Source organism: Epinephelus moara, chromosome 12, assembly GCF_006386435.1.
Source record: "Epinephelus moara isolate mb chromosome 12, YSFRI_EMoa_1.0, whole genome shotgun sequence".
In the NCBI taxonomy this organism is placed as follows: domain Eukaryota; kingdom Metazoa; phylum Chordata; class Actinopteri; order Perciformes; family Serranidae; genus Epinephelus; species Epinephelus moara.
This window is the reverse complement of record NC_065517.1, coordinates 7,289,789-7,316,198: the sequence shown is the minus strand read 5'-3', so window position 1 is coordinate 7,316,198 and position 26,410 is coordinate 7,289,789. Positions and strand designations below refer to the sequence as shown.

At 40.0% G+C, this 26,410-nt stretch overlaps 1 protein-coding gene across 1 annotated transcript in view; it reads right to left on the bottom strand.

The window, feature by feature from the left end:
* ube2j1 (ubiquitin-conjugating enzyme E2, J1) overlaps nt 1–25,230 on the bottom strand; it is a 76,792-nt gene extending 51,562 nt beyond the window's left edge. Inside the window, exon 1 of the mRNA XM_050058516.1 lies at nt 24,880–25,230. Coding sequence (XP_049914473.1) covers nt 24,880–24,910 — 31 coding nt within the window. The 5' untranslated portion in view covers nt 24,911–25,230. The remainder of the gene's footprint in view (nt 1–24,879) is intronic.
* Nucleotides 25,231–26,410: the final 1,180 nt, after the last annotated feature.

The window sequence follows — 26,410 nt, the reverse complement described above, 5'->3', positions numbered from 1 at the left end:
CCTGATGTGTCTCTGTTCCTTCACCTTCCCCTCTGTCCAAGTGGGAACGTTTCTGGCCCAATGACTCAGTGTCCTGATGACTCCCAACTTGTGCTCCAGTGGGTGGTGAGAGTCGAATAGTAGGTATTGGTCTGTATGTGGGTTTTCTGTACACCTCAATGTTTAGGTTCCTGTCCTCTTGAATGTGTAATGTGTCCATTCTGTCAATGAAAGTAAGATGCGTGAGTGCTTCAAAACTCACACATTTTTTAAAGTTGCGACCTGCATCTGAAATGCCACCCACTGACTTCTTACTTTCATTGACAGAATGGACCTTAACTAACAGCTTCATTTTCCAGGACAAGATCTTTAAACAGATAAAAGGGTGTGCAATGGGGGCATGTTATAGCCCGTCTTATGCAGGCTTGTTCTTGGGCAAATGGGAAGAAGATTTTGTCTTTAATTGTGAAATGAATATGTTTTTGAAGTACATTGTTTGGTGGGGATGCTATATTGATGATGTCTGTTTGATTTGGTCAGGATCAGAAACAGAGTTAAAAGAATTCCATACATTTTTGAACAGTATTAACTCAAACATTAAGCTGTCTTTGGAATACAGTAAATATTTTATTAACTTTCTTGACCTTACCATCTCTAAAGATGATCAAAGATCTCTACATACCTCTGTGTACAGGAAACCAACTGACAGAAACACCACTCTACATGCCAGAAGTTTCCATCCAAATTGGCTCAAAGAGAATGTACCATATGGACAGTTCCAAAGAGTAAGGAGAATTTGTGACCAAGACAAGGTTTTTGAAAGTGAATCTAAAGAAATGATATCAAGGTTTGTGGAACGGGGGTATAAAAACACCACTCTCCAAAAGGCCTACACTAGAGCTAAATACACTGATAGGTCATCACTACTGAAAAGAAAGACTAATAAACAGACAAAAGACAGACCAGTATTTGTCACTATGTACAGTACAGAGGCTGAACAAATTAAGCAAATCATAAAAAAGAATTGGGGTATCATTGAGAGTGATGATCTTCTGAGCCAGGTTTTTCCTGAACCACCTTTGGTAAGTTTTAGAAGATGCCCTACCCTGCGAGACAAACTGGTCCACAGCTACCTCAAACCAGATTGCCAACAAACATGGTTATGCACTAGGCCTAGTGGTTGTTACAAATGCCACCACTGTAATCACTGTGCTAATGTAATGCAAACCAAAACATTTCAGGATGTTGTATCCCAAAAACAACTCACCATTAACCAATTTGTAAACTGTAAAACCTCATTTGTCATTTATAGATTGGAATGCCCTATGTGCAAAGTTTTCTATGTAGGAAGAACTAAACGACGCTTACAAGACAGACTGGCTGAACACAAATATGCAATCCGCACAGGCAACATAAACTATCCCATGGCAAGACACTATATGGAACATCATAACAGTGACCCATCCACCTTACAGGCTTGTGGGATTGATCATATTCCACCGTCCTTGAGGAAAGGGGATAGACAGAGACCGTTAAATCAGAGGGAAACCTTTTGGATTTATAAACTACAGGCCACTAAATATCCAGGCCTGAATGAGGATCTTGACTTTAGTGCGTTTATTTGATTGTCTGTACATGACTTGAGTGTTTTCATTTGATTGTCTGTTTAATGTTGTTTGAGTTTACTCTCTGCATGGTTTATTTTTTAACCTGACTGTAATGTGTTTTGCATGTTGACCTTCTATATTCATGTTTGACCTTCTTGAGAATTGTATGATACTTATCTCTGACTGTGTTGTAAGGATGACATCTGCTGGATGCTTTTATGTAATGGCAATTGTCACCTGACCAGCACTCTTGCCAGGTGGAGGTTTCTGATAGGTGGACTTATGCTTTAGGAAACTCTCCTTCCTGTTGAGAACTGTTTGACTCCCTGATGAAGGCTTAATTGCCGAAACACGTCGGAGTTTCTTTTTAAAGGGAAATGTTACCAAGCCATTAAAATAAAGGCTTTTTAACTTTGTTCAACTGAGAGTGCCTTGGAGTCTTCCTTGTTTTCTCAGTCTAAAGATTCCCTTCCAAAGAGCACCTCAACAAAACTTGACTTGAGTCCAGGAAGCGCTCCTAGACTGACATTTTGTGAGTCCTGAGCAGTGTTGGGGTCATTACTCAAAAAAAGCAATAAATTACACATTACTTGTCACTTTTTTTAAAAAATCATAATGCATAATTTTACTTGATTACTCCCTGTAGAAAGTAATTCATTACACTACTGGTTACATTACATTCCCGTTAGGCAATAACTGCCTTCAGATAAAAGTACATCAATATATAAAAGTTTGGCCCTGCTAACACCTCATAGAAACAAATATTAATTGTGTCAAAATAATATACCAATAGGCCTAAAAAATGATACGATAGACAAGCCATCCTTTCACCATTGGATGATGACAGAATTTAAAAGAAAAAAAATAAAGCCGCGGTTATACCTCATAGGGAGGAGATCCTCAAATCATTTGTCAGATAACCTGTTCCTTAAAATTAATGGAGCACTATTAATTTTATTAACAAAAACTACAACAAAAATTTTACATCAACAAACTTTTTTCCATGACAAAACGAGACGATGACACGCTAAAAATAGATCTTGATAATAAAAACTATGACAAAATTAATATTTCATTTTCATTGATGAGTTGAGATATAATGAAAATGTTAAGGGTGGACTATTGGACATTGAAAGCCCCGAACAACCATGGTTGCAATTATCTTCAAATGCTGCCTAAGGGACAGGCTGGCAGACTCCAGTAAATATTCGGTGCCAGGATGTTTTGCTAGTCACTGAACGGCAGCAGAGCAAGCAGACACCGGCCGCTGGACTTTACAGCTGATTCCTGCAGGACTCCACTCAGTCCGGACTGGAGACGGTTTATGGGTTGATGCTGTTTGACAGGCAGGAAGGAGGCTAAGTTATCTGTGAGTGTAGCTTTGCTGTAAGTAAACAGTCTGAACTCATTTTTCTCCGACTGAGATATAAGTTTAGTTTTAATCTCCAACTCTTTGAGACATGGGTTTTAACCTCCAGACTGACAAGTTGCAGATTAAGAAAGAATTCAGGCTTTAATTAAGTTATTTCTCTACTTCTTAACAGTGAGATCGATTAGTCAGTTTACAATGAACCTAGGGACAAATCCTAGTTGTCCCAGATTAGTTATTTGTGGTGTCAAAGTTTTTGAGAGCATAAATAAAATGTTGAGCTTTTCAAATGATGATCAGTGAGTGTGTGCTCGTAAATCACCCCATAAACCTGTCAAAAACTCAGCTGGAGAAATGCAAGTTTATTAGCATGTAGAAATTATAGTTGTAGAAAAAATTGTCTAAATGAAGTTTTTATACAACTTTTCACCTTGATTCTATTTTCTGATACATGAATTAGCCTCAGTGGATTAGTTTAAAGATAAAACATAGAAAACATAATGACTATAAGTTGGCTAAAATGTTTAAAATTTTCATCAACTAAAACATTTTTGAATTTTTGTCGACTAAAACTAGACTAAAACTATGAAGAATAAAGGTGACTAAAACTAATTAACATTTTCACCTAAAGACTAAGACTAAATCTAAAATGCCTGTCAAAATTAACACTGCCTTGAAAGCAGCACAAGAATGCCTCTCAACAGGCACACTGGGCGTTGTCGCTGTTGTCTGCATGTGTAATATTTTTTTCTATCCACCCATTACACAGATAATTAAAGAACTTATTTAATGCAAGTAAAATCATTATAAACTGTAAGTAATTACTAAATTTACAACAGCAACACATCACAATATTGCATTACTGACAAATATATTCTGATTACAGTAACAGTTCCACCCAACACTGGTCCTGAGTTGCAGACCTTCGTGCAGGTCTAGTTTAATGTTATCAGATTTTGTGTTTCTTTTCCTGATGAAAAGACAGAGGGACTCGTGTTTTTACTTTACCCTGCAACAACAGTTTGATAAGAACAGACAACTGCATCACATTATTATTCAGTTTTATAAGTCAGCAAAAGATATGATTAAGACATTTGCATATTATCCATTTCTTCTCCTGCTATCTAATTTTGTATCACAATATCAATATCAAATCAAAGTCAGCAACCAGCTCCACATTGTTTACATTGAGGCGCACACACTAATCCAATTTTAAGGGCCTGAATTATTCTACAGTCTGTTGAAAGGTCTTTGAATGTTCACGCTATTTTGAAAACTTGGTATAATGAAATAATAAAGCAGAAACTCAAAATACCAAACCCCCCCCAAAAAAGCTTCATTTTTGATTATCTAGCTCAGCCTCTACTCTGTGTGATGCTGTTTTTCATGCTGAAGAAAAAGGAAAGATAAAAGCAAGAAGAATTCTCTGAAGGTTGGACAATAAACCAGGACATCAACCAACTACGCTGTGTGCAGACGAACCTTGAGCACTGATAAAGAGACGGGCACCTTTAATGTTTGGCACAAACACAGCAGCATCATCCTTAGAGTTCCTGTAATGCCAAAAGTACAAGCAGCTGGTACCTGGGAGTGCAAGGATCAGAACAAGGTGTTCTCAAGATGTTCCTGAGACCACAGAATTGTTATGCAAGAGAGAAGAGGAGAGCAGTGCTCGGTAAAAAAACATAATAACCAAGGAGAGAGGAAGAGCGAAGGCGAAGATTTTTGACAGCAATTAGAATGAAAAGAGGAGAGGGGAGGAATCAGCTGGGAGAAGGTGACGTGAGCTATCTCTTGAAATGAGTTTGTAACCTATGACAAGAGCTGCAGAGCTGCACTGTTGTTGTGACTGGAGAGGAAAATGTCAATCCACAATTGTGGACCCAGGAGGGAAACTTTGAAAATGCTGATTGATATGCTGGTCTGATGTCTGTTGTGACTGTGCTGTCAATGCAAAGCAAGATGGAGAAGGACTGAAGGAAAGACTGGAGGACATGTGTTGCATTGCTGAGAGTGTGAAGAGGAAAGTGAGAGCTGTGGAGGTCTAATTCCTGTCTGTGTGTTCTGTCTTAGTCATTGTAGGTGTATTTCTTTTATTGTGGGGTTCCTACATGTTTTCCAGAGTTTATTTATGACCTTAAATCCCTTCCTGCATGAAAAGATTTTCGTCTTAACTAAATGTTCTATGTTGATGCAACAGTAGGTGGTATTATGGATGCTAACTAGGCCACAGCACTCTACGGATTTTTCGTCAGAACAACAAATGCTTCAATTTAGTGAAGGGCTTTGGCTGTACAAAAACAATTAATACATAATAATGTGTGTCCGCTGGGAGTCCGGGACGTCTCAGCAGCATTTTGCTTATTTTTGTAGACCTTAGCAAAACATCCCAACTTTTCAAGCTTAACTCCTAAATAACTCCCCTAACTTAAAGGTCATGTTTGTAGGATTTCGGGGGATATATTAGCTAGGGTTGGGTACCGTTCATAATTGAACCGATACGGTACCGGTACCGGTATCTGGAATTCGGTACCGGTACCAAGCGGTACCTTATTTCAGTACTTTTTAACCCTATGGGCCCTAGGCCTTTTTGGGGTATTTTTACTGCCTTTACTTTAAAGCTCATATCACAGTCATTATAAAGGCTACATGCACATGCTATATTTTGGGGTTTGTTTTTTTTCAGGACAATCTGGGCTAACCAGATTTGCCATCATTCCATGTCCTCCTACGTGCCTGTATTTTATATTAATTTTTTTATACTAATGAAAAAAACAAATCTGTGTGCCTAAATTCTTACATTTTTACATGTATCTCAGCATAGCAAGTTGGAAGTTGACATATTCTGCCATATATGAAGAGGGGAGACTCTCTGGAATCTGGCAATATAAGAACCATGATGCTGGGACATTCTGTCACTTCACAGTTGTCCAAAACATGTGGTTTGTGCCAGGCGGACATGATTGCCAGTATTTTTTCATTATTGCAAGAAATTCCATTGACTCATTCACAAGTCAAAAATGTGTTTTATCTGAAGGAAACATGCAATATTTACATCTAAGAGAATAGAAAAATAGTCAACCAGGTGCAATGATGTCCTTTAATATTTGTTTTTCAGTTTCAACTACCGAGTTTCAGTACCCAACCCTAATATTAACAGAAATGGAATACAGTAAGTATGTTTTTTTGGCGTATAATCACCTGAAAATAAGAATTGTTGTGTTTTGGTTACCTTAGAATGAGTCATATATATCTACATAGGGAGTGGGTCTTCGTCTGTGTATATCACCATGTTGTACCGCCATGTTTCTACAGTAGACCAGAACAACCAAACCAAACAATGGCTCTAGGTAGGGCCAATCGTGTTTTCGGGTTTTTGCGTCGGCTACCGTAGTTGGCAGCCACTCTGCGACAAAAGCGTCTGCAAAAACACAGATTTTTTTAACTTGTGTTTTAGTGTTTTTACCAGTTTTAACCACTTATTTTGGAGAAGAGACCTCTGCAGATAATTCAGCTCCTCAGAGAAAAAAGGTGAGCGCACATTAGCAGGTGCTGGGCTAGCAGCCTGTCTGCAACATGCCAAACAGCATAGGAGAAATACTGATTTGTAATGTGAACCTGCTTCAGTCAGTTGTTTTTTTGGGGGTTTTTTTTTAATCACCTGGCTTATTTGTTTTGGAGTGGAAAAGACCTCTGCGGATAACTCAGCTTTGGTAAAAACCTCCTGTATAATGAACATTGAAGGAATTCTAACCAGAAGTTTCAAGTTGCAATCTGCAACACTATATGCCACTAAATCTCCCGAAATCTAACACACTGTTCAAGGTTGATCTGAGAAAAAAATATTTCTGTAATTAAAACATATCTTGTTCTTAAATGAATAGAATCAGATAACATAACATAGAGCTTGTTGTTGAGGTCCTCCCAGGGTTCAAAGCAGTCGGAAAAGTCAACTTCAAAGTAAATGTGGTTTTATGGCTCTTAAAACAAGATTAAGGGTGCATTTATGCTCCCTTTACTTACAATAATGGATACATCCATTTCAAACATTGTGAACGCCACTGCTCTCATACTTCCAGGCGTCCTTTATGTTAGCATAGATATAGCCAATAGATGGGACTAGAAGGCAGAGTCAAAAGTTTCACATAACTATAAATGAGGTGACTGGAGGAGGTCGTAATAATGTACCATTTAACAGAGGAAGCATGTGAGATGGTGGTGGTCTGTGTGGCCATTAAATACAAGACTTGTGGACAGAGAATTCTTTTTATTATCTTATTTCCAATTTGACCAATGACCAGATTATTATTAAAAATACGCAGTGCAGTGAGAAGGATAGACATTTCACACACCCAACAAATATAACATGGACCTGGCAATGTGCATTCAACCCTTGTTGGACCGTTCATATTAGTCAGCTGTAACACTGTTTATCACTGTTGGCAGATTTTAATCTGCAATGTAGTTTATACACTTCATTGATAAACCAAAGAACTGTAGTGTAACATCAGGCTACATGATCAAAGAAAGTTTTGTATTGGATCAAAACTTCTTTCAGTCCCTCTCTAATAGTGGTTGAAATATATCAATAAAAATACTAAATGTCAAGCTCAAGGTGGCGTTAGTGGAAAAGTCACAGGATCACCAAAGTCTGTAGGACTCATCCTCTCAGCGCAATGAATGTCTGAACCAAATACCATGGCAATCCTTCAAAAACTAGATATATACTATATATGATATTTCAGTCTAGACCAAAGTGTTTGATTGAATGACCAATCAACAGACTGACATTTCCATTCCTAGAGCCATGCTGCCAGAATGGCTACAAATTGACCAAATTCCCCTGTATGTAATATAATTTCCATTAAAGGTAAACGTAAAGCTGGGGTAGGCAGTTTCATTTTGCCATCATTCCGCAAAAATCCCATTATAAACTTTGTGCATGTTGTAATTCAGATGGACTGAGAGAAAACCAGATTTGTTTTCAGGCTTTAGAGATTCTAGCTCGTAGCGGAAGACTTTGGCCAATCACAGGTGAATTCAGACAGAAGGTGTTCCTATTGGCTGTTTTATAAATGCAGATGCACGTTCCTTCTGTGAAAGTCCAATTCAATGGTGGCGATACCTGATATAAAAGTTACTATTCCAGCATTGCCAACAACTGCCTACACTGCAGACTGACGAACTTATCACAAACAGAGTCTAAAAGAGAGAATGACAATAAATGAAACAAAACATGTCAATATCAGCTAAGAGTTTAAAGGCCCGTTTCCACCGCAGGAACTTCGGGGTAATTTTACGGGGCCGGGGCCGTTGGTGCATGTCTCCACCGCAGGAACCACCCCCGAAGGACAGAGTTCCGGAACTTTTACAGGGGCTAAACAAGTCCCTGCCTCGGAGTAGGTACTCAGAACGGCCCCGAAAGACTCCTGGCTGGGGCTTGGGGGTTACTTGGTGCTGATTGGATATACTCAAAGGGATGTGATGTCAACAGAAAGCAACAAAATAGCCATCATTTTTAAAACTCAGCAGACGAGGTTTAGCTCGTTCATATAGTTTCCGCCACCATGTAAAAAACAAACCTCACTAAATGGCCCGTGAAAAAAATATTTTTTCCAGCGGATATCTTAGTTATAACGTGATTGAGCTAGCAAAGCAGTTTTGTGTTGCTATGTGTGGTATTTATTCAGTTTTGGGAAATCACGATGTCTAGAAAGCATCAGTGGCTGCAGCTGACAGCGACAGCTAACAGCAGCAGCAAAGCTAACATCAGGACGTCATCTGTTAAAAGCCTCCCGTTGTCGGATACGACATGAAACTACTCCAGTTAGCTCAATCATGTTGTAACTAAGACATCCGCTGGAAAAAAAAATTTTTTTCACGGGCCATTTAGTGAGTTATTACAGATCAAGTTAAGGGCTAACAGCTAATGGCTTCCCTACGTCGCCCCGGTAAATGGTCGCGCAATGATTACGTCATATCCAGAGCCCGTAACTTTACAGGAACCTTCCTCGTACTCCGCTCTCTCAGTGGAGACACGGCGGTTGAGAGGGCCGAGCGAGAGGACATTCCTGTAGTAGTTCCTGCCCCCCACAAACTACTGGAAGGAGAGCAGGCAGCAGCTCCAGAGACAAACTCCCAGTCAGTGGCCAAAGCAGCCTGATTCGAGCCAGTGCAAACCCCAGCTCACTGAGACCAGACAGTACAGACTAATCGCCAGATCAGCAAACTTTCTGTTGCTGCAGTTACACAGGTTAGACCAAGAGCTGCCACTGGCCACTAGCTCTCTGTGACACCAGCGCTGGGAGGGTTTAGGCTGGCAAAATGCGAGCCACTACATGCGCCCAGGAAAGGTCGGTCTCCCAAGCTACAGCCAGCATTCCTCCTGGAGAAGCGATAAGGAGCGACTGTGGGATGTCTAGCTAGTTGATTAATGTCTCATTTGTGGTCTGACAAACAAGAGGAAAAAGAGAGCAGGGCAAGGTGGGACTGGGGGATGCACTGTGTGCAGTTCTACAATGAAATGGGATTTTAAAAAATCAATGTATGGGAAACACCAGGTTGTATGAAATGCGAGCATATGCCCATGGTCATTTTCAAATTCTACCTTGCCTTTTCCAGATTTCTGCCTACCCCAGCTTTAACAAGGCAATTAAACTAGTCTTAGTTCAGTGAAAGAAACTTGATTTCAGAAGGTGTACAGTTGTATTTTTCTTTTTAAAATATCTGTAGAAATATTACCTTTCTTAACATGCTGGGTAATAGACAAAAAAGCTAACAGAGCTTGCAGAACATAGCGAACACGCCGCTCCTGGGGGTGTCCGGGTCTGTCTGATTGAGTTGCGTAATGATAATGATTGATCAATCACACTGTGCGTTTACTTTGTGGTAATTAATCAGAGCAGCAGGTTGCATTGTTTTACACATTGGAAGAAGCAGAAACAAACAGCTCCATCAGTCACAGCCAAGTGAGCATGTGGGAGGAAGAACTAATCCCTACCATGCCTGTCACACACCGGGCTGAAGTTTGATAATCAGATGGACACACATTTTACCTGACAGAATCAGATTGAAGGAAGTTTAAAATTAGATCCTGACCAGCAGGGATTGTATCAGTGTTGTTGGCATCGGTTGTGATCAGACAGAGAGGTGACTACAACCAAATTCTTGAGGACAGCCCTGCACTTTGTTAGTATTCTACAAAATAGTACTGACACAAGCATGCAGAAAGGCATAATATCCCGATAATTCAAAGAATTCCTTTCTCTACAATCTGCTGACAGTTTCCAACTCAAGCTTCTGCCTACAAGTTGTTAAGACATTCTTAATCAAGTATGATTAAATTGCCGCTCTTGCAATTTGATGATCACACTCTCAGAAATTGTGATGTCGATATAAAAAGCCGAATGATTGGCCTAAGTTGTCCTGACAGCACAGAAAGTAGTAGTCTCTTCAACAACTACCCAGCAGGCCTTGGCGCAAGTTAGTAGTGCTGGGCCTCATTTCCACAGCAGCAGCAGCTGCACATTAGAGCTGTGTGGAGGAGGACTGACAGAGCGGAAAAGACTGACTCCAGAGCCTCACTGTGAGCAGTTCTAAACTACCATCTTCCTTTCTACATTTCTCTTTCTCCATACTGTATGAACATATGCTGTTTATCTGATCCTGTGTGAAACCGAATCTCACAGAAATATGTGAAATAATTACAAACTCTTAACACCCAAGTACATGGTGCTGGCATGTTACTAGGGTTGGGTGCCGTTCACATTTAAACCAATACCGGTGCCAATTTCAGTACCTGGAATTCGGTACCAGTACCCAACGGTACCTTTTTCTTACAGTACTTTACTTTCTCTAATTTCATTTTTTTAACAAGCTTCTGTTTCTCTGCTCTTTTCTTATCACACATATAGCTAATCTTTTTTCTCTGTCCATCTATCTGTATACGTGTGTGTGTCTTTGTGTGTGTGTGTGTGTGTGTGTGTGTGTGTGTGTGTGTGATACTATGGTATTACCAAAATAATACAGAAAAGACAAACAGACCAGTTGCCGAAACTATCGCGACAGATCAGCTATAATTTCTGCTTGCTGGGAAGCCGACAGAGTGGCCGCAGAGCTCCATGGCTTTGAAGTGCTTCCACCTCCTGTCTGAAGTTGAACCCAGAGGCTCTGTGGAGCTCCACTGACAGCCTCAGAGTTCCCCAGCTGGCTTCCAAGCATCGGGGTGCTTCGTAGGACTTCCACCTTTTGTCTAAACAAAAGGGTGGAGGCGAACTCCGGGGGGTTTTCGGACCTAATTGTATTGCAGAGTTTTGCACAGCGGCAACCAGATCTTTGCTCTCAAACGACAAAAAAAATGTGATGGCACAACAGTCTCCTTCAGTAGATTATTATATGCTTTCTTTTGAGTTTCACTCTGTGCTGCAATAAAATGGTTAATCAGCAGTGCCGTGCACTGTAGAGCCGATGCGCTGCTGGTTCTGCCGGCCTGAATAGAATATAATGTCTAGAGCCTTACTGTTGTGTACAGCCTTATAGACTGAGCTGAGTAGTGATGCGCAGGTCAACCCGTAACCAGCGGGACCCGCAAATGGACCTGCTGGTCGGGCAGCAGTGATCGTCCGTTAAATCGGTCTGTAAATGATATTTTGACATTATTGGCTATTACTGTCATGGCATCTGAAGGTACTGATGCGTTGAGCAGGTGACAGTCCGCGGTCGTTTTCAAAACACACTTGTGTCACGCACTCCAAAAGAAACTTGTTGAAACTTTAAACAATAATTGATTGTACAAAACGGGGGAAACAAATGTTGACAAAAACGGTTCCATAATTCATATTAAATTCAAAAGATAACGAAAAAACAGCTACAAGTTAGAGAGAATAGTGATAAAGTGGTAAAACTTGGCTTGTGCTCAAGCGTGCCGTGCGCACAAGCTCAGTTGGCTATACTATATTTTCACATTTTTAACAATGCCATTTAAAAGTTTTGATTTTTATAGATAACCTACATTTACCAACAAAAAAAGACTACATTTAGCACCAAAAAAATGTCCGAATATTTGAGGACAGCCCTACTAAATACTGTATTTTTTTATTACTTGGTAACACAAAAGTAAGTGGTATATTTTCTTTAAGTAAGTTTTACTAAACCCAACATTCTAGAAAATACTGGTGACATAGGTCACAAAGAATGAAACTTTTATGTGGGGCAGTGAGGAGGAATGGTGAGACCGAGAGAGCTATAGCTAAAAACTATTCAGGTTAAAACTTTCAATCTTCCAGGCCACCAGTTAGTCATGATTTTCCACTTGGGGAATCCATCAATGCCCTGCAGAGTGGAATCAGGAACCCTCAGAGGTGTGATAGGCTATCAGGGCTGGACAGGCACTTCAGAATGAGAGATGAACCACTTTAAAGAGTCTGCTCAGAGCCTCATCAACCAGTATCTTCTGGGATGGCTGCAGGCAGTTTAAGCTTTGATGGCAGGGCCAGTGGCAGCTCACACTCAGCCTGGGACACCTTGGGTCATGGACAAGATATCCTGGTGTCAAAACCAAATCTCAAAAGGCGATATCTGATGTCCAACCATGTGCAAGTTATCTGTCCATCAGTCTTTCCACCCAGCCATTCATCTTCATAGTACACTATATATTTATTAACATATCCTGAAGGACAATTACTACTAACTTCTGTAGTTTTGGTAGTTATGAGAATAGTGTGTTCACAAAAGTAGAGCCTTGCTGAATATGGATTTCTGAGACAGATACCAATATTGGTATTTATGAGTTTAAAAAAAGTTTTTAAAAATTGTCTTTTTATGCCTTTATTAGATAGGACAGACCACGCGTGAATCTGGCATCTAGCAGTGACGTTGTGGATTACAACAAACAAGCATGTAGTAGAATTACGGTGGCTTACGGTGGTTTGTCCATTCTGAGCCACTGTAGAAACAACATGGCAAACTCTGTGAAAGAGGACTCGCTCCGTAAGTAGATATAAACGTCTCATTCTTATTCATTTGTTCAGTCATTCGTTTATTAAAGCAACACTTACCTTTCTGGAAATGTTACGCTTTTCTTTGTTTATGTTAAAATGCTATAAAAAAGCTGATGGCACACTAAAATGAAAGTGAATTCCACCAGCAACACAAACTCATAATTATACCATTCTCATATGGTTCTAAGAAAACTCCGACCAATCACTGGCCAAGCGTCCTGTCTGTCTTTCCCATGTGGAGGCCTCCAACTGACGTAACCGCTCGCGTAACATCTCTCCCCCCTTTTAAAACTCTGGGGTTGCTTTTGACTGTCTTTGTTGTAACATTACACTCTCTCTCCTCTTCCGTGTATCTAACGTTACCTTGCCAACACCTACGTCTATCACAGACGTAATGAGGTCATAATGGAGGAGGGGGGAGTAGGCCTTTGGAGGGAGGTGGAGTTGCAGGAGGAGGGGGATGGGACGGAGGGAGGTGGAGTTGCAGGAGGAGGGGGATGGGACTTTGGAGGGAGGCGGAGTTGTGGATGTTCAAATTTTTTCTAAGTGCTGTGTGAAATGCAAGAAAGGTAAGAGTAGCTTTAAAAGAGTGTCGTCTCTGGCAGGTATCCGACACCTCTCAAACTTTATTTGGAGAATATCGGCTTTTGTCATCACACAAGAAATGTAGTGTCCCTGGCTCTATTGAACAGGTTCAGGAACACGTTTCTTCCTCAGTCTGTCAACTTATCACATCATATGACTTCTAAGTAGCCTTGATGTACCTGGTTCGAACACTGAAGATAATAGGGAATGATTAAAATGTTGCACTACATCCACTTTTTTGTCTGATGTGATTTGTGGCATTTGGTGTATGGTTTTGTTTGGTGAAATGTTGTTTTGAATTTGTGTGAAACAGTTGAAGTCCTGGGACGTGAGACCAAATTTCAGATTTTTTTCTAACAATAAAGCAAAATCAAATCAAATATAAATCACATCAAATTCTAAGGTGGCAAAACACAATGATTCTCATTTTCAGGTGATAATACACTAATGAAAACACAGTTATGAATATTATATTTCCATTTCTCCCAATATAACCCCCTAAACTCAAAACACTGGACCTTTAAATAACTGTGACCAAGTTTAATAGGTAGGACATTTTACTGTTTAAAAATAAACATGTCAGTGCTCTCTGATGAACCAAACTATGTAATGGAGACACTGTTTCTAAATGACCTCAAACTCATCTTTGGCATTGACTGTAGATTTGCACCCAAAGAAGGGGGAATGTCATTTATCAAGCTAAACCAGACAGCAGCCAGACAACAACTTGATGGGATTTTCACAGTGATTATGTTGCAGTAGTCATCAGCACGTACCAACTGCTTACACAGTCCTGGGAGTTAGCTGCACTCATCACTTCCAAATCAAGCAAAGTGTGATTATTTTTCATTCTTGGAGGACAGCAGGGGTGCTGGTTTATTTCCTGCCAGTGGTTCTTACAATTAGTCTGCACACAATGTTATCATAACCATAGAAACGACAGCCAAAACTACGACTACAAGACCCAAGTTGTAAAAAACTGGAATTATCCTTTGGAACAAGAAGCATTATATTGGGTCCAAAACTGACATCAATCATCAAATACCAGTAAAATCAATTACAATTATCTGCTACAGTGACTTTTTAGGACAAATTCAGTTTGAAGTCCCCACAATGTGTCATTTTCAAAACTTTGTTTCAGCTGGCCATTTTACAAGCGTCCTATTTTAGTCAGAGCAGAGCATGGCTGCTGTGTCAGTGAGGCTTCTGTCTGGCTATGTGACTCGTTCGTCTCCAGAGAGAAAAAGTGTCTTAACTTTTGCTCCTGTTTGTGTGCAAGGGTCGGGGAAGGGGGGATATTGAAAATGGTTGCACTTGATAACCATATTTTTCACTTAATAGCTGAATATTAATCAAACAGGTGTGAGCACAATACAAATGTGTGCTTTCTACCATCACAAGAACTCAGGCCTCTCAGGAGAGTTACCTTCACTGAAGTGTACTTGGCATCTGATAAAGTAGTTGCAGTTGGTATCATCCTAATAGTTAGGGAATAGGGCTATGCAGCCCTTGATTGAATAATCAATCATGTAGACACATCCTTTGTTGTCAATGCTGGCTTGTTACAGCATCGTCCAGCTTTGAAGACATTGTTCTTAGATGGATTGGCCCTGTGGTTTGCTCTAGCATGTATAATGAAGCTGTCCTTGATTGTTTCACAGAGGGTAAAAGAGGACTGGGAAAAAAGTATTGATACTTTTATACTTTTTCCATACCATTTAATTAAAACCATAAAATCAGGGATGAATATCAGTACGTCGTTGGCATCGACCAACATTGGCTTTAAAGTGAACTATCAGAATCGTCCAACATGCTTTTTCTTAATTTGCACAGTAAATGAAAATTACTACACTACATGTGTTGAAGTCACAAACATATTGGTGTGTGTTCAGTGTCTTTTTCTGTACCAGCACTGTGTGCTACGTATCATTTTTTAAATACTAGGATTGTATCAACAGGTATGAATTATGGTATTGTGACGACAATAGTGCAAAACACAATGCCTTACTTATATAATTTGAGCTATGTTAATTCAGATGAGTCGCCACAACAACTCCTATGCAAAATACTGCAAATAAGTTAAGTTTATCTTTAAAAAAAATAGACATTTTGTAGTACTTCTTGTGGGGGTGTTTTAAACAGTGCATGGATGATATGGATTATTACTATATCCTTGATAAATCACTGCAAGAAGTCTGACATTACGTCTCCTGTGCAACACTGCAGTGAAAAGTAAGAAAACAGACTCCACCAGTGCTACATTGTTACGCATTTCAGTTTGGGCTTCTCGGCAAAAATAAGAAAAACATGTATCCATACATTGGAGAAGAGGTCAGAATAAGGGCAGAGTTTTTTATGATTTGGGCAAACTTCCAACTGGTAATGTGATGAGGACAAGCAGTGCCTCCATCCTCTCGAACCTGTCCTGTAGAAAACAGAGGGCAGTGTCTCTGCAGCAGGGCTCTAGCCACAGCAGCTCAGGTGAGATATTTACAGAATCTGTTCAGAGCAGTAATCCTACATCAGTGGCTGTGCCCTTTTGTGGCTGCTTCCCGTCTCACAAGTAATGCCTACCATACACAAGAAGACTTTAAAAAGACTTTTACAAAGACTGGGGCTCTTGCAAGGTCACTATTTGCAAGACTACAACTAGATTCCTTTCAAGATTATTTCCCATCTTGCTCCTGGTGGAAAATATTACACCAAACTCCCTTTAAGAAATATGACATGTCAAATATTCCTTACATATTTGCAAAAACACCTAACTCTAGAAACACAAGAGGAAAGGCATCACATGTCAACAGTATCCTCGTCAGTTTGGCATCAATATAATCTATAATGATTAGCTGTTTTTGTGTACACCTTACAATTTGGATTTTCTTGCCTGAACTTGCTCTGCTGATTAGCTGTGCTATTTCAGCAGGAGGAGACCATGGGAATAGGAGATGAAGCATTTATAAAATTAATTAAACATCTACCCTTGTTCACTCTACATCTTCACCAATTTCTTCTGCTTTTCCTCATTACAGGAGAACCAAGACTTGTTCACATTCTTGTGCTTCCCCGCAGTCCCCTTCAAACTGACTGCCCAGTATGCTGCTTCCTATTTGGTGCTGGGGAAGAGTGCAGCTATTGGTTGTTGACAATGTTTACGTCATTGAACTCTAGTATCTGCAGGAACCAAGACTAAAAACTTATGATAATATTAAAAAAGTTTGATTTTACTGGAACGTCAAGACAAGAAAAAGAGTTTTATGACCACCTTACACCAAAGATCGATTTCACAGGAGTGCACACCTACTGAGATAAAGTTCTAATGATTTTATCTCAACACTGAAATTTGTCTGCGACAGTAAAATCACTTGAAAAACCTTGTGGTGTAAGGCCAACATAACTTGCGAAACCTTGGTACTTAAAAGAACTTGTAGTCCATCCACTCCCCACAGCTCCACACCCTTACTTTCTTTACATAAAGAGCACAGTACTTCCTGTATTGGCATGAGACGCAGATTGTGCGTTGCACATTTGTCCATTATGACTGTACTGTAATTCCTAGGGATGCTGTGCTGGAAGAGGGCAGGGAAGGGAGAGGCATTCCTGGTCTCAGCACAGCATCCTCTTAATACCACAGTCCCTGCCAGTGCCTGGATGCACTGTGACAGGCACTCTAGTGCTCCATATCCCATGCCCATTTTTGGCTCTTCCTTCCGGTAACAGTAAGCAGAGATGACAAGGAAAAGCCCTTTCCCAGGCCTTTGCCTCTGGCCTCTGTTGGGTTCGCAGAGGTCCGGTCACTGGCCCAAGGCGATAGGCTGATAATCCTTGTACGCCAAATCATCTTATGTAACATATATTTTGAGTGTTTGCCACTGGGAATGATTCAGAGTTGGGCCAGAGGGGAGAGAGGAGACACTATTGCATAATAACAAGCCAACTCCAAAGATGTGAAAGGCACAGAGTGCAGGAAAGGGAGGGAAAAGACTCCTCCAAACTTTGAGCACGTTTATTACTTGCTGCTTCCACCGCACCACAAAAAGCCAGGAGTACAGAAGAGAGCTAATCCCACTCTTTCAGTCAGTCTCTGCATTTAGAGGAAACGGTCGATACGATAAGGTACAGTAAGAAAGGGCTGGGGTATATAGTAAATTTTACACACTCCACAGTTCATTAACAGCAGCCATTAAAATCAAAAATATAAGTTTTGATTTGATCATCAGGGATTAGCACAGACAAAAAAGGCCAGCCACGACTCAAAATGCAAACAGCTGGCAAACTCAAGGTTTTCTGCTAAGGGTGCAGCATGAGTGTACAATAATTAAGAAAATTTCCTACTCCGGTCTGTTTTTTTTTTGTCTGCTTTTTACTCTAGGCTGTTAACGTTCTAAGTATTGCTAAATGGACCTCATAGGTGCTAACAGCTTCAAGCTACATTTCCTGCTACACATATCCATGGTTTAAGGGAGGAATGCTGACAAGTGTTTCCCTGCAGGCTAACTGACGGTGTCCACGCAGAAACCTTTCTGCCACAATGTGACAAGAGGTCACTGAAAAAGGAGTTATATAAGCCATCTGGTGTACTGTTGCAATTATTATTTTGCAAGCTCTTATTTTTACATAAGCTATAGTGGGATCAAAATTACCAACGTTGTACGGCACACTTGTAGATCAATCTGAGGGTCACAGAGGTGAGAGCACACCATCTAAGACATATCCTGAAATGACTGGACTAGCAATGGTCTTTATGAAAAATACATTATCAGAGGCACTTTGTATATTTGAGCCTATTGTCTAGGTGACACTACACGAGTTTAGCCCTCATTTTCTGCAAGCCAACAAAAACCCCAGATCAGAGGCAAAAATGAGTTGGCTCGGCACTCAAAAATCAGTGCTCGAGCACTATGTGTGAACTGTTCAAAGACAAGAACCAAGCGATCGAGGCTTGCACAAGCTAGATATCTAGCGTGCTAAATATCTGAACCTGTTGGTACTCTGTCTGTGAGCTGCAGCCAATGAGAGCACAAGACACAGGTTGCAGATGGATGGAGAGAGGTGGCTCTGTGGTGCTTTCCAAGGAGTGTGTGTGTGTTTGAGAGGGAGAGAGAGAAAGTGACAGAGAGAGGGGAAGAGAGGATGGAAGGTGGGATACTGCATGCATTGTTTCGGTTATGTTTTTGGCCTAGTAACTTTGCCGGAACACTGCATTGTCACTTTTTGACTTTAATACTTTCTAGTGAGCATCCCCTGACCACACATCACAACACATACTTTTGGGGATTCCTCCTATAGTGAAAGATCTTGTAGTGTGTGACACCCTGTCACTGGTCAGCCATGTAGTGTGAAAACGAGAACGACTTCAAGACTCCAGTGAGTTGCGTAGAGTGAACTACAGATAGGCATTTTAAGCAACTTCTGTATTGTGAAATTAATTTCTTGAACAACCAGGCTTCAATTAATTTGATTCAATTCAATTATACCATAAATTAAAGGTTAAAATCGGCAAACTTTTTATTAGGCTAGACACAGGACTTAAGAACCGTCTCTGACCGGTGTCCTGCCGGTCAGTTAAACATTTGCCTGGTTAGCACAAGCTAATACAGCAGCAGTGGCACACAACACCGAGCTGTTAAATGGCCTCAACAAACTCTCACTGATACCTAAATGGTTCGAGTCTGGGGCTGAGCGAAGTGATGCACGATGTGCAGCTTTACAATGTAATAAGATTTCACCCATTTTAAACACTATAAAATGTATACAAAAGTCATGTTCGCATGTGGGAGGGGCAGCAGCGAGTACTCTATATGTTGAACAAATAGTGATGTCTAAAGATAAGTAAAAGTCTAAGTACTCAGGTACTCATACCCAATCCTAATGTGAACAGAACAGCCATCGGATGACTTTGAAAGTCAAGTAGTGTGAACTTAGCTTATGTTAACAGATGGCTGGTATCTCCAAACACAAATGTAATAGGATGTTGTAACACTTTTTCCATTCCTTTTTCCATTCTTCATCATTATTGTTTTAGTGGTAGCAGAATTTAACTTGCATCTATGCGTTTGGAAAACCAGGCTCTGACTCTTTTTTCTTTCTTTTTTTCTCCTTTTTTTACTGTTACACTGGCTCTTGAGAGCACTCTTCAGTGTAATTGTTAAGAAGCGTGGTAAATACAGGCCCAGGCAGGCTCCAGGTTACAGTCTGCTTTTGCTGACCTCCTCCCTCTCTTACTGATTTGACACTTGTTCTTAACTCCAAAAAGACTAAATGTATGTATTTCACAAGAGCACTGAGCCTTGATATTTCTAATCCTATTCCCTCATCTGAAAAACATAGCAGATAGCCTTACAAACTCTCCTTGAACACCTCACTAAAACGTTAAATTTAAGATAAAAGAAAGAAATAAGCTTTTTTAACGAAAAAGAAAAAGTATTTACAATCCAATGTAGCACCTCCACCCTATATAAAACACTGCTGAGGAAGTAGACAGGTCGGCAGGAGCACTTGCAAAAGAAGGTGGCCTTGACACAAGTGAAACAGGCAAAAATGAACATGGAAAATGAAAAAAAGATCACTTGATATTGACGAAAAGTGGGGCAGACACTCCTATTACCAATAGACCAGTGTCTGGTCCTTCTTGGCCTTACTTGAGTGGAACCTTCCATCTGTTAAGGCTACCATAGGATGAGCTGGACAAATACAAAGCTTTCAAGGCATACAGAACGACTAACAAACATTTATATAAGATAACTCTGTTACTGACTATCACAATTTACCTAAAGGCACACATGCATAACCATGAGGGTACCAGCTTAGTTTAACAGAATGTCTTCTACCACAGAACAGTTTTAACCTTCCTCCCTTAACTTGACAGTGTCTGGTCACTTTCTACTTTCTCACTTTCTCCTTTTAAAATCTCCCGCAGTGCGTCGCACACATAACAAGGCATCAAAACATCACACCTGTGCTGCCCATGATCCCATCCTGCTGGCTGTCCCTGCTTTATAGACCTGGTTTTGGTGCCATTACGCTCCGCGCTTAGAGGCAAGACAACTCTGTCACCCCATTCCACAATCATACCTTCTATACAGAATAGCAAAGCAGAATAAAGGCGCAATATCCCACCCATAAACAGGCAGCGTAAAAAGGGCTACCTATTTTCTATTTTTGGAGCTGGAGTATGTCATTAGTGCTGTTGATACTGTTTGGTTATTCATTGCACCACACTCTGGAAACTAAGAGCGTAGTCTGGGCACAGAAGGAGTAGCAGAACATCAGGGGCAGTGAAACTGAATATGAACCGTTTCTTGTGCTGGTTCTGAACGTTTGCTTTCACTCACCTCTGCAGCAGCTGCTCCTCCCGTTCATCAATCTGATCTGATCAGCTATAATCAGATCTACAACTCAAATATCAACCCTGCAACTTAAACTCCATAAAGTGCTGCTGCGATAAAATAAACTAACAAAGAGTTCTGCCTTCATGGACCAGCTAAAACCTCCAAATTTAGACAGGGGATGCAGAATGTTACAGCGGGACACACACACAAAAAAAAACATAAAATTTGCTGACACCCCCCATCCCTGTGACATCAGCTACCACCACACATAGATTCTGTTTCTGTGGGAAACACTGCTACTATAAATACAAACTACTCAACTTAAACATGTTGTTATTTGTGTAACTTGACAAATACATTAATACACTAACCCAATCACTGGACTGTAAGTAATGATTCAACACACAAACCACTGGTAATGTTGGGAAGCAGGTAGTAGTAAAAAGGAAGAGGAACGATCTCTTCAAACTTCCACTCCCCTAAACCCACTGAGGCCACTTCACTACGGCATCATCACGGCTGTATTTTTATTTATGAGGCTATCTAAGTCACTGAGATATTTAATAGAGCTGAAACAAATTAATAATCAACTCAAAAGATATCAGAAACTTTTTTGATGATTGATCAATTATTCAAATAGTTTTTAAAAAAAGATTAAAATTCACTGGTTCAGTGTTTTGAAATGTGTGTATCTGCCACTTTTATTTGTCTTTAGATTTTAGACACATTAACAATCTATTTGAAGATGTCACTTTGGGGTTCTGGTTTATTGTGATGGCCACTCTTCACATTCTTTTGACATTATATGGACTAAGTGATTAATTGATATAATAAAATATCAGATCAAAAAGGGTCCTATCATTAGTTGCAGCCATAATATTTAATATTTCATCTTATATATGTGTGTGTATGTAAGTGTTACTACTTCACTCATTCTGTTGAGTATTATTTGACTGTGTTTTATGGTCAGTGAGGAACTGTTCCACAGTTGCTTAACATGTACATTAAACAGAAACTCCACTAAGATCAGCTCTATGATGACAGTCATTCTGAAACTGAGTATTGAAACTAAAACTGAACACAACAGTTCCAACTCAATGGCTCTAAGCAAATTGTGTATGCCTCTCAGTACTGAGCACCTGCATGTGTGTTTGTGTACATGTATATGAGTGTGCCTGTCCTTGGAGCAAGAGCTGTACACCCGTAGAGTAAATATAAAGTTTCCATGACACTCCAGTGAGGACTCTGTGATACGTGGCATGAACTCAATGCTTTCACTATGTTATCTGGACATTTTTTCTATATTTTTGTGTCAGCTGACCATTGAACCTCTCAGTTTCAGTCTATGTCATAAAATACATACAGTCTGGTAGCTCCTGCATGTGTATGTTGGTGGAACATTTCGCCCTACATGCGTAAAACATGTGTGGCACACCATGTTTCTCACCAAGTTCCTGGCCAAGTGCAAAGACATATTCTCTCTCTCTCTCTCTCTCTCTCTCTCTCTCTCTCTCTCTCTCTCTCTCTCTCTCTCTCTCTCTCTCTCTCTCACACACACACACACACACACACAGAAAACAGACCATTCACATGTCCAAATGTTAACAACCAAGTCATATGCATATTTATTACAGGATTACTTGTGCACTAGTATCTATTGCGACAAACAATTATTTTCATAATTATTTAATCTGCTGATTTTTTTCATGAGTTAAATAATTTGCTCTATCAAATGTCAAAAAAACAGTTGGAAAAATGCTAATCACAACTTTACAGAGCCCAGTGTGACGCCTTCAAATGTCTTGATCAAAAGTCCAAAACCCAGAGGTATTCCATTTAGTATTTTATTTGACAAACAGAAGCAGCAGATCCTGCCATTAGCTGGAAGAATGTGAAGCACTGATTCACTATTTTTGCCAAAAAGATTAATCTATTATCAGAATAGTGGCTGATTATTTTTCTGTTGATCAACCTGAGCCCTATTCACATGGGACAAGTATTACCAGGGGACCTCGTGTCATTTAGAAATGTGAATGGATGCTCAGCTGTGTAGCAAGATGAGCCTCCTGCACCCAAAATGCTATCAAAACCTTGGTTTATAATTGCAATGCAGCCTTCATAGTTCACAGTTCTTGACAGGGGATGAGTCAGGAACGGGGCCCGGAGAAAAGGAACAAAGAAACTAAATACCACCCCCATCACAGAGATGCTGATTCGCACAGAACTAATATTATTACATGACCTCCATGTTTGGCAATACATGGTTGATAACTTGCGGGGGAATTTCTAGTTCACAAAGTACGAACGTGGCAGATTCACACGGGAACAGGATCACAGATGACCTTTGCAATTACTACAGATTACTAAACATCCTCAGGTAATGGCAGTCCCATGTAAATAGGACTTAACTGATTAAGTGCCTATACTTTTAGCTCTAATAGTATCCTGGTTTTAATATCAGTACGTGATGTTCACACTGAGAAAACTGGTTATTCAGCTCCTTACATGACTCTAGCAGTATTAGTACAATAGATTTTGCAGTGTATTGTGTGGATTCAGGTGTGTCTTTGATTTCTTAGCAGCTGCTCTCTGTCATTTCTGTATCACCTACAATGACAATAAAATGTATTTTCTGCACTACCAGATCATGATTATATCGTTAATCATCATACTTTTGTTTTAAGGAACTGCTGACATAACACCTGAACGCATAATATACAGCCATTAGAAACCTGAGAGGGGTGTTTACATGCTGTAGTATCACAGTTTCTGTTGCAGTACTCCAGGTAAGATAATAGGGTTTCTCAAACCAGGATCATATAAGTATAAGATAGTGACATAATTTGTTTTATTTTATGTTTTCCAAAATCTACCAACCAGTCAGAAGATTACCGTTATTTTTGGCTGGTGAGTGAAGCAAATCTAGCAGCCACTTGAATATTATACCAGCATTTGGCTGGTGGCTGGTGCTAATATCCAACCTTGCTTTGCTGTAATGCAGCCCTTGCAACCAGGAAAAGACAAAACTCAAGATATTACGATATCCGTAATCAATGGTAATATTTAGTCACTTATCAGGATAGCAATCAAGTATTGATATATAGCCCAGCATTAATAGGTGCCAATGTGTTGTGTTTATGACATTAATAAAGGTTGATTTTTTGAGATAGCCCACTGCTGTGAAACAATGTCCAAGTACTCACATAACAGCATAAAACCAAAAGTAGTTACTTTTATCGTATAAAGTCTGATCTTTAGGCCAAATCTTCCACATGCCACATCCTTGCAAAGTCAAAACAGTGTTTTTGCCATGCTCTATCCATTACGTTACCAAGGGCCAACAGTGGCTTCATATTTGTTGATGTAATAATCAAGAAACAGGATGTTTCTGTGAATCATGGAGTTTTCATTCTGCCTGTGACTCATTTGTTGTGAGGCAAATATCCCACCTGCTGTAGATCTCCCTGTAAACATCCTTGCAAATCACTACAATCACGCCACTGACCCCACCTGGGTCATCTTCTGTGTACAAAACCCTGGCTTCTATTGTGTTTCAATACAACCCAGTAAAACACTGTTTATAAATGATCACGACTAGCTTCAAATGCAAACGTGTCCTACACTAAGAGTAACGTCACACAATTGAGCACCACGTACTCTGTCAGCCCAGGAAGAGAGCTAACGTTATGCAAATACAATGCAATTCATACAGAAGCTGAATGAATCTGATTTTGTTCTTATTACTAACAGTGCAAAAACAAAGTGTCTCCATATGGAGTTCACACTTGCACAAAACGGCGAACACAAACACTGAGAAAGACTCCTTATATTTATTATTCGGCTCGTATCATTATAGTGAATTATTCTGACGGAGTTTGTTCACAATTAGCTAGTTATTGAACGTTAATTAAGAAATGTCAGCAGTGAATTGGAGGATTTAAACTGTGTCGGTGATATTAGCAAACTCGCAAACAGCTGCAGAACAGAGAAGCAACAAAATGAAGTGAGCTTACCTGGACTCTTGAGGTTATATTTATTCTCCATACTGACGGACGCTAAGCACTCTGTTTTAGAGATGAAGTGTTGTTGAGTTTCTCTTGCTAACTCGCAAGCTAGCTCCCAGCTACCTACTTAACGCTAGCTACACTTAGCAGCCCGGCTAGCTGAGCGGTCAACAAATACGAGCAGGACAGCTGAAACCGTGGGTCGTCCACTCTCCCCGGTGCTCCCGTGTGTGGGTAAGATGGAAGATGTTTGAATCCAGCCGTCACACGAATACTGAAGAGTTGTTTCTCAAGTTATCCGCTGTTTCGGTTTCGAAACTGTTTGTTAAATGTTATCCGCGTGACGTCATTTGTGAAACGTAAACAGGAAGTGGATGACTACTGGCCTCCCATTGGCTGGATTCCTTCTTCCTCTGTGGACACGTGAGGCAGCGCAGGCGTGTTATTGCAATAAACTTTATTTTTACCGGTATAACTTGGCATGTCAATTTCTCTATGACAGCAAATGAACCTACAGATTTGAATGTTGTAAGAAACTAAATGCATGAATATAAAATATAATCACTGCTAAATACCTAATGTTGAAAACTAAATTTAGAGCACTGACATTATTTACTTTGAAAACCATCTAGGCTATGTGTCAATTTTGGTAAAATCATTTTACAGTTCACAAATTCAGATTCAGATCAGTTCAAGTACCCAATATTTAAAACCATATGTTTCATTATAAGCTAAAGAAATATTGTATGAAACAGAGGTGGGACCAGGTCCCAGTTTTGCAAGTCACAAGTAAATCTCTAGTGTTTGCACTGAAGTCCCGAGTCAAATCCCAAGTCAAGACTGACAAGTTCCAAGTCTAGTCCCAAGTAGTAAACTTTTATTTTTTATATCTTGCAGTACTTGACTCCCAGCAGGCCTCTACTGAATGATGTGATTCTGTGTTGTTAGCTGTTTTACCTTTTAATGTCTATACTAATGAGATTATATTATATATGGTTTTATTTGCATGTTATTTGGACCCAGATATTTTATTTGTTTGTGTCAATAATATAACTCAAATGAAGTAGCCGTTCAACAACAGAGTAATAATATATTAATTAAAATCATGAATGCTTTTTAGACTTTGTTTTTATGTGTTCAAACAAGTTTGTTAAAACAGGTGTGACTGTTCGTAAAAAACTAACATTAACCACTTACTAATTTACTGACTCGTCTTCATCCCCTGTGGGACATAAGACTGCAGTGAGATCTCTTCATTGCATTTTGTCCATGGCAACATGCTGCCTCTCTCTCTATCACAGCTGCATCTTGATCAGTAGACACACCAGCTAGCAGGGCTGTTTCTGTGACGTGAGGTGCAGAAAGGGAACCCAGGAGCGGAAACGGAGCCGGTTATAACAATGATTTATTTAAAAAAGGGCGGGTGAATCCACAAAAAATCAAAATTGCAAGAGTCCTTCAAAAAACACAAAAGACGTCCAGAGAGTGCTGGGCTGTGAGGGCACGGGAGGCACTGGAAAAGACGGAAGAGAGACACCGT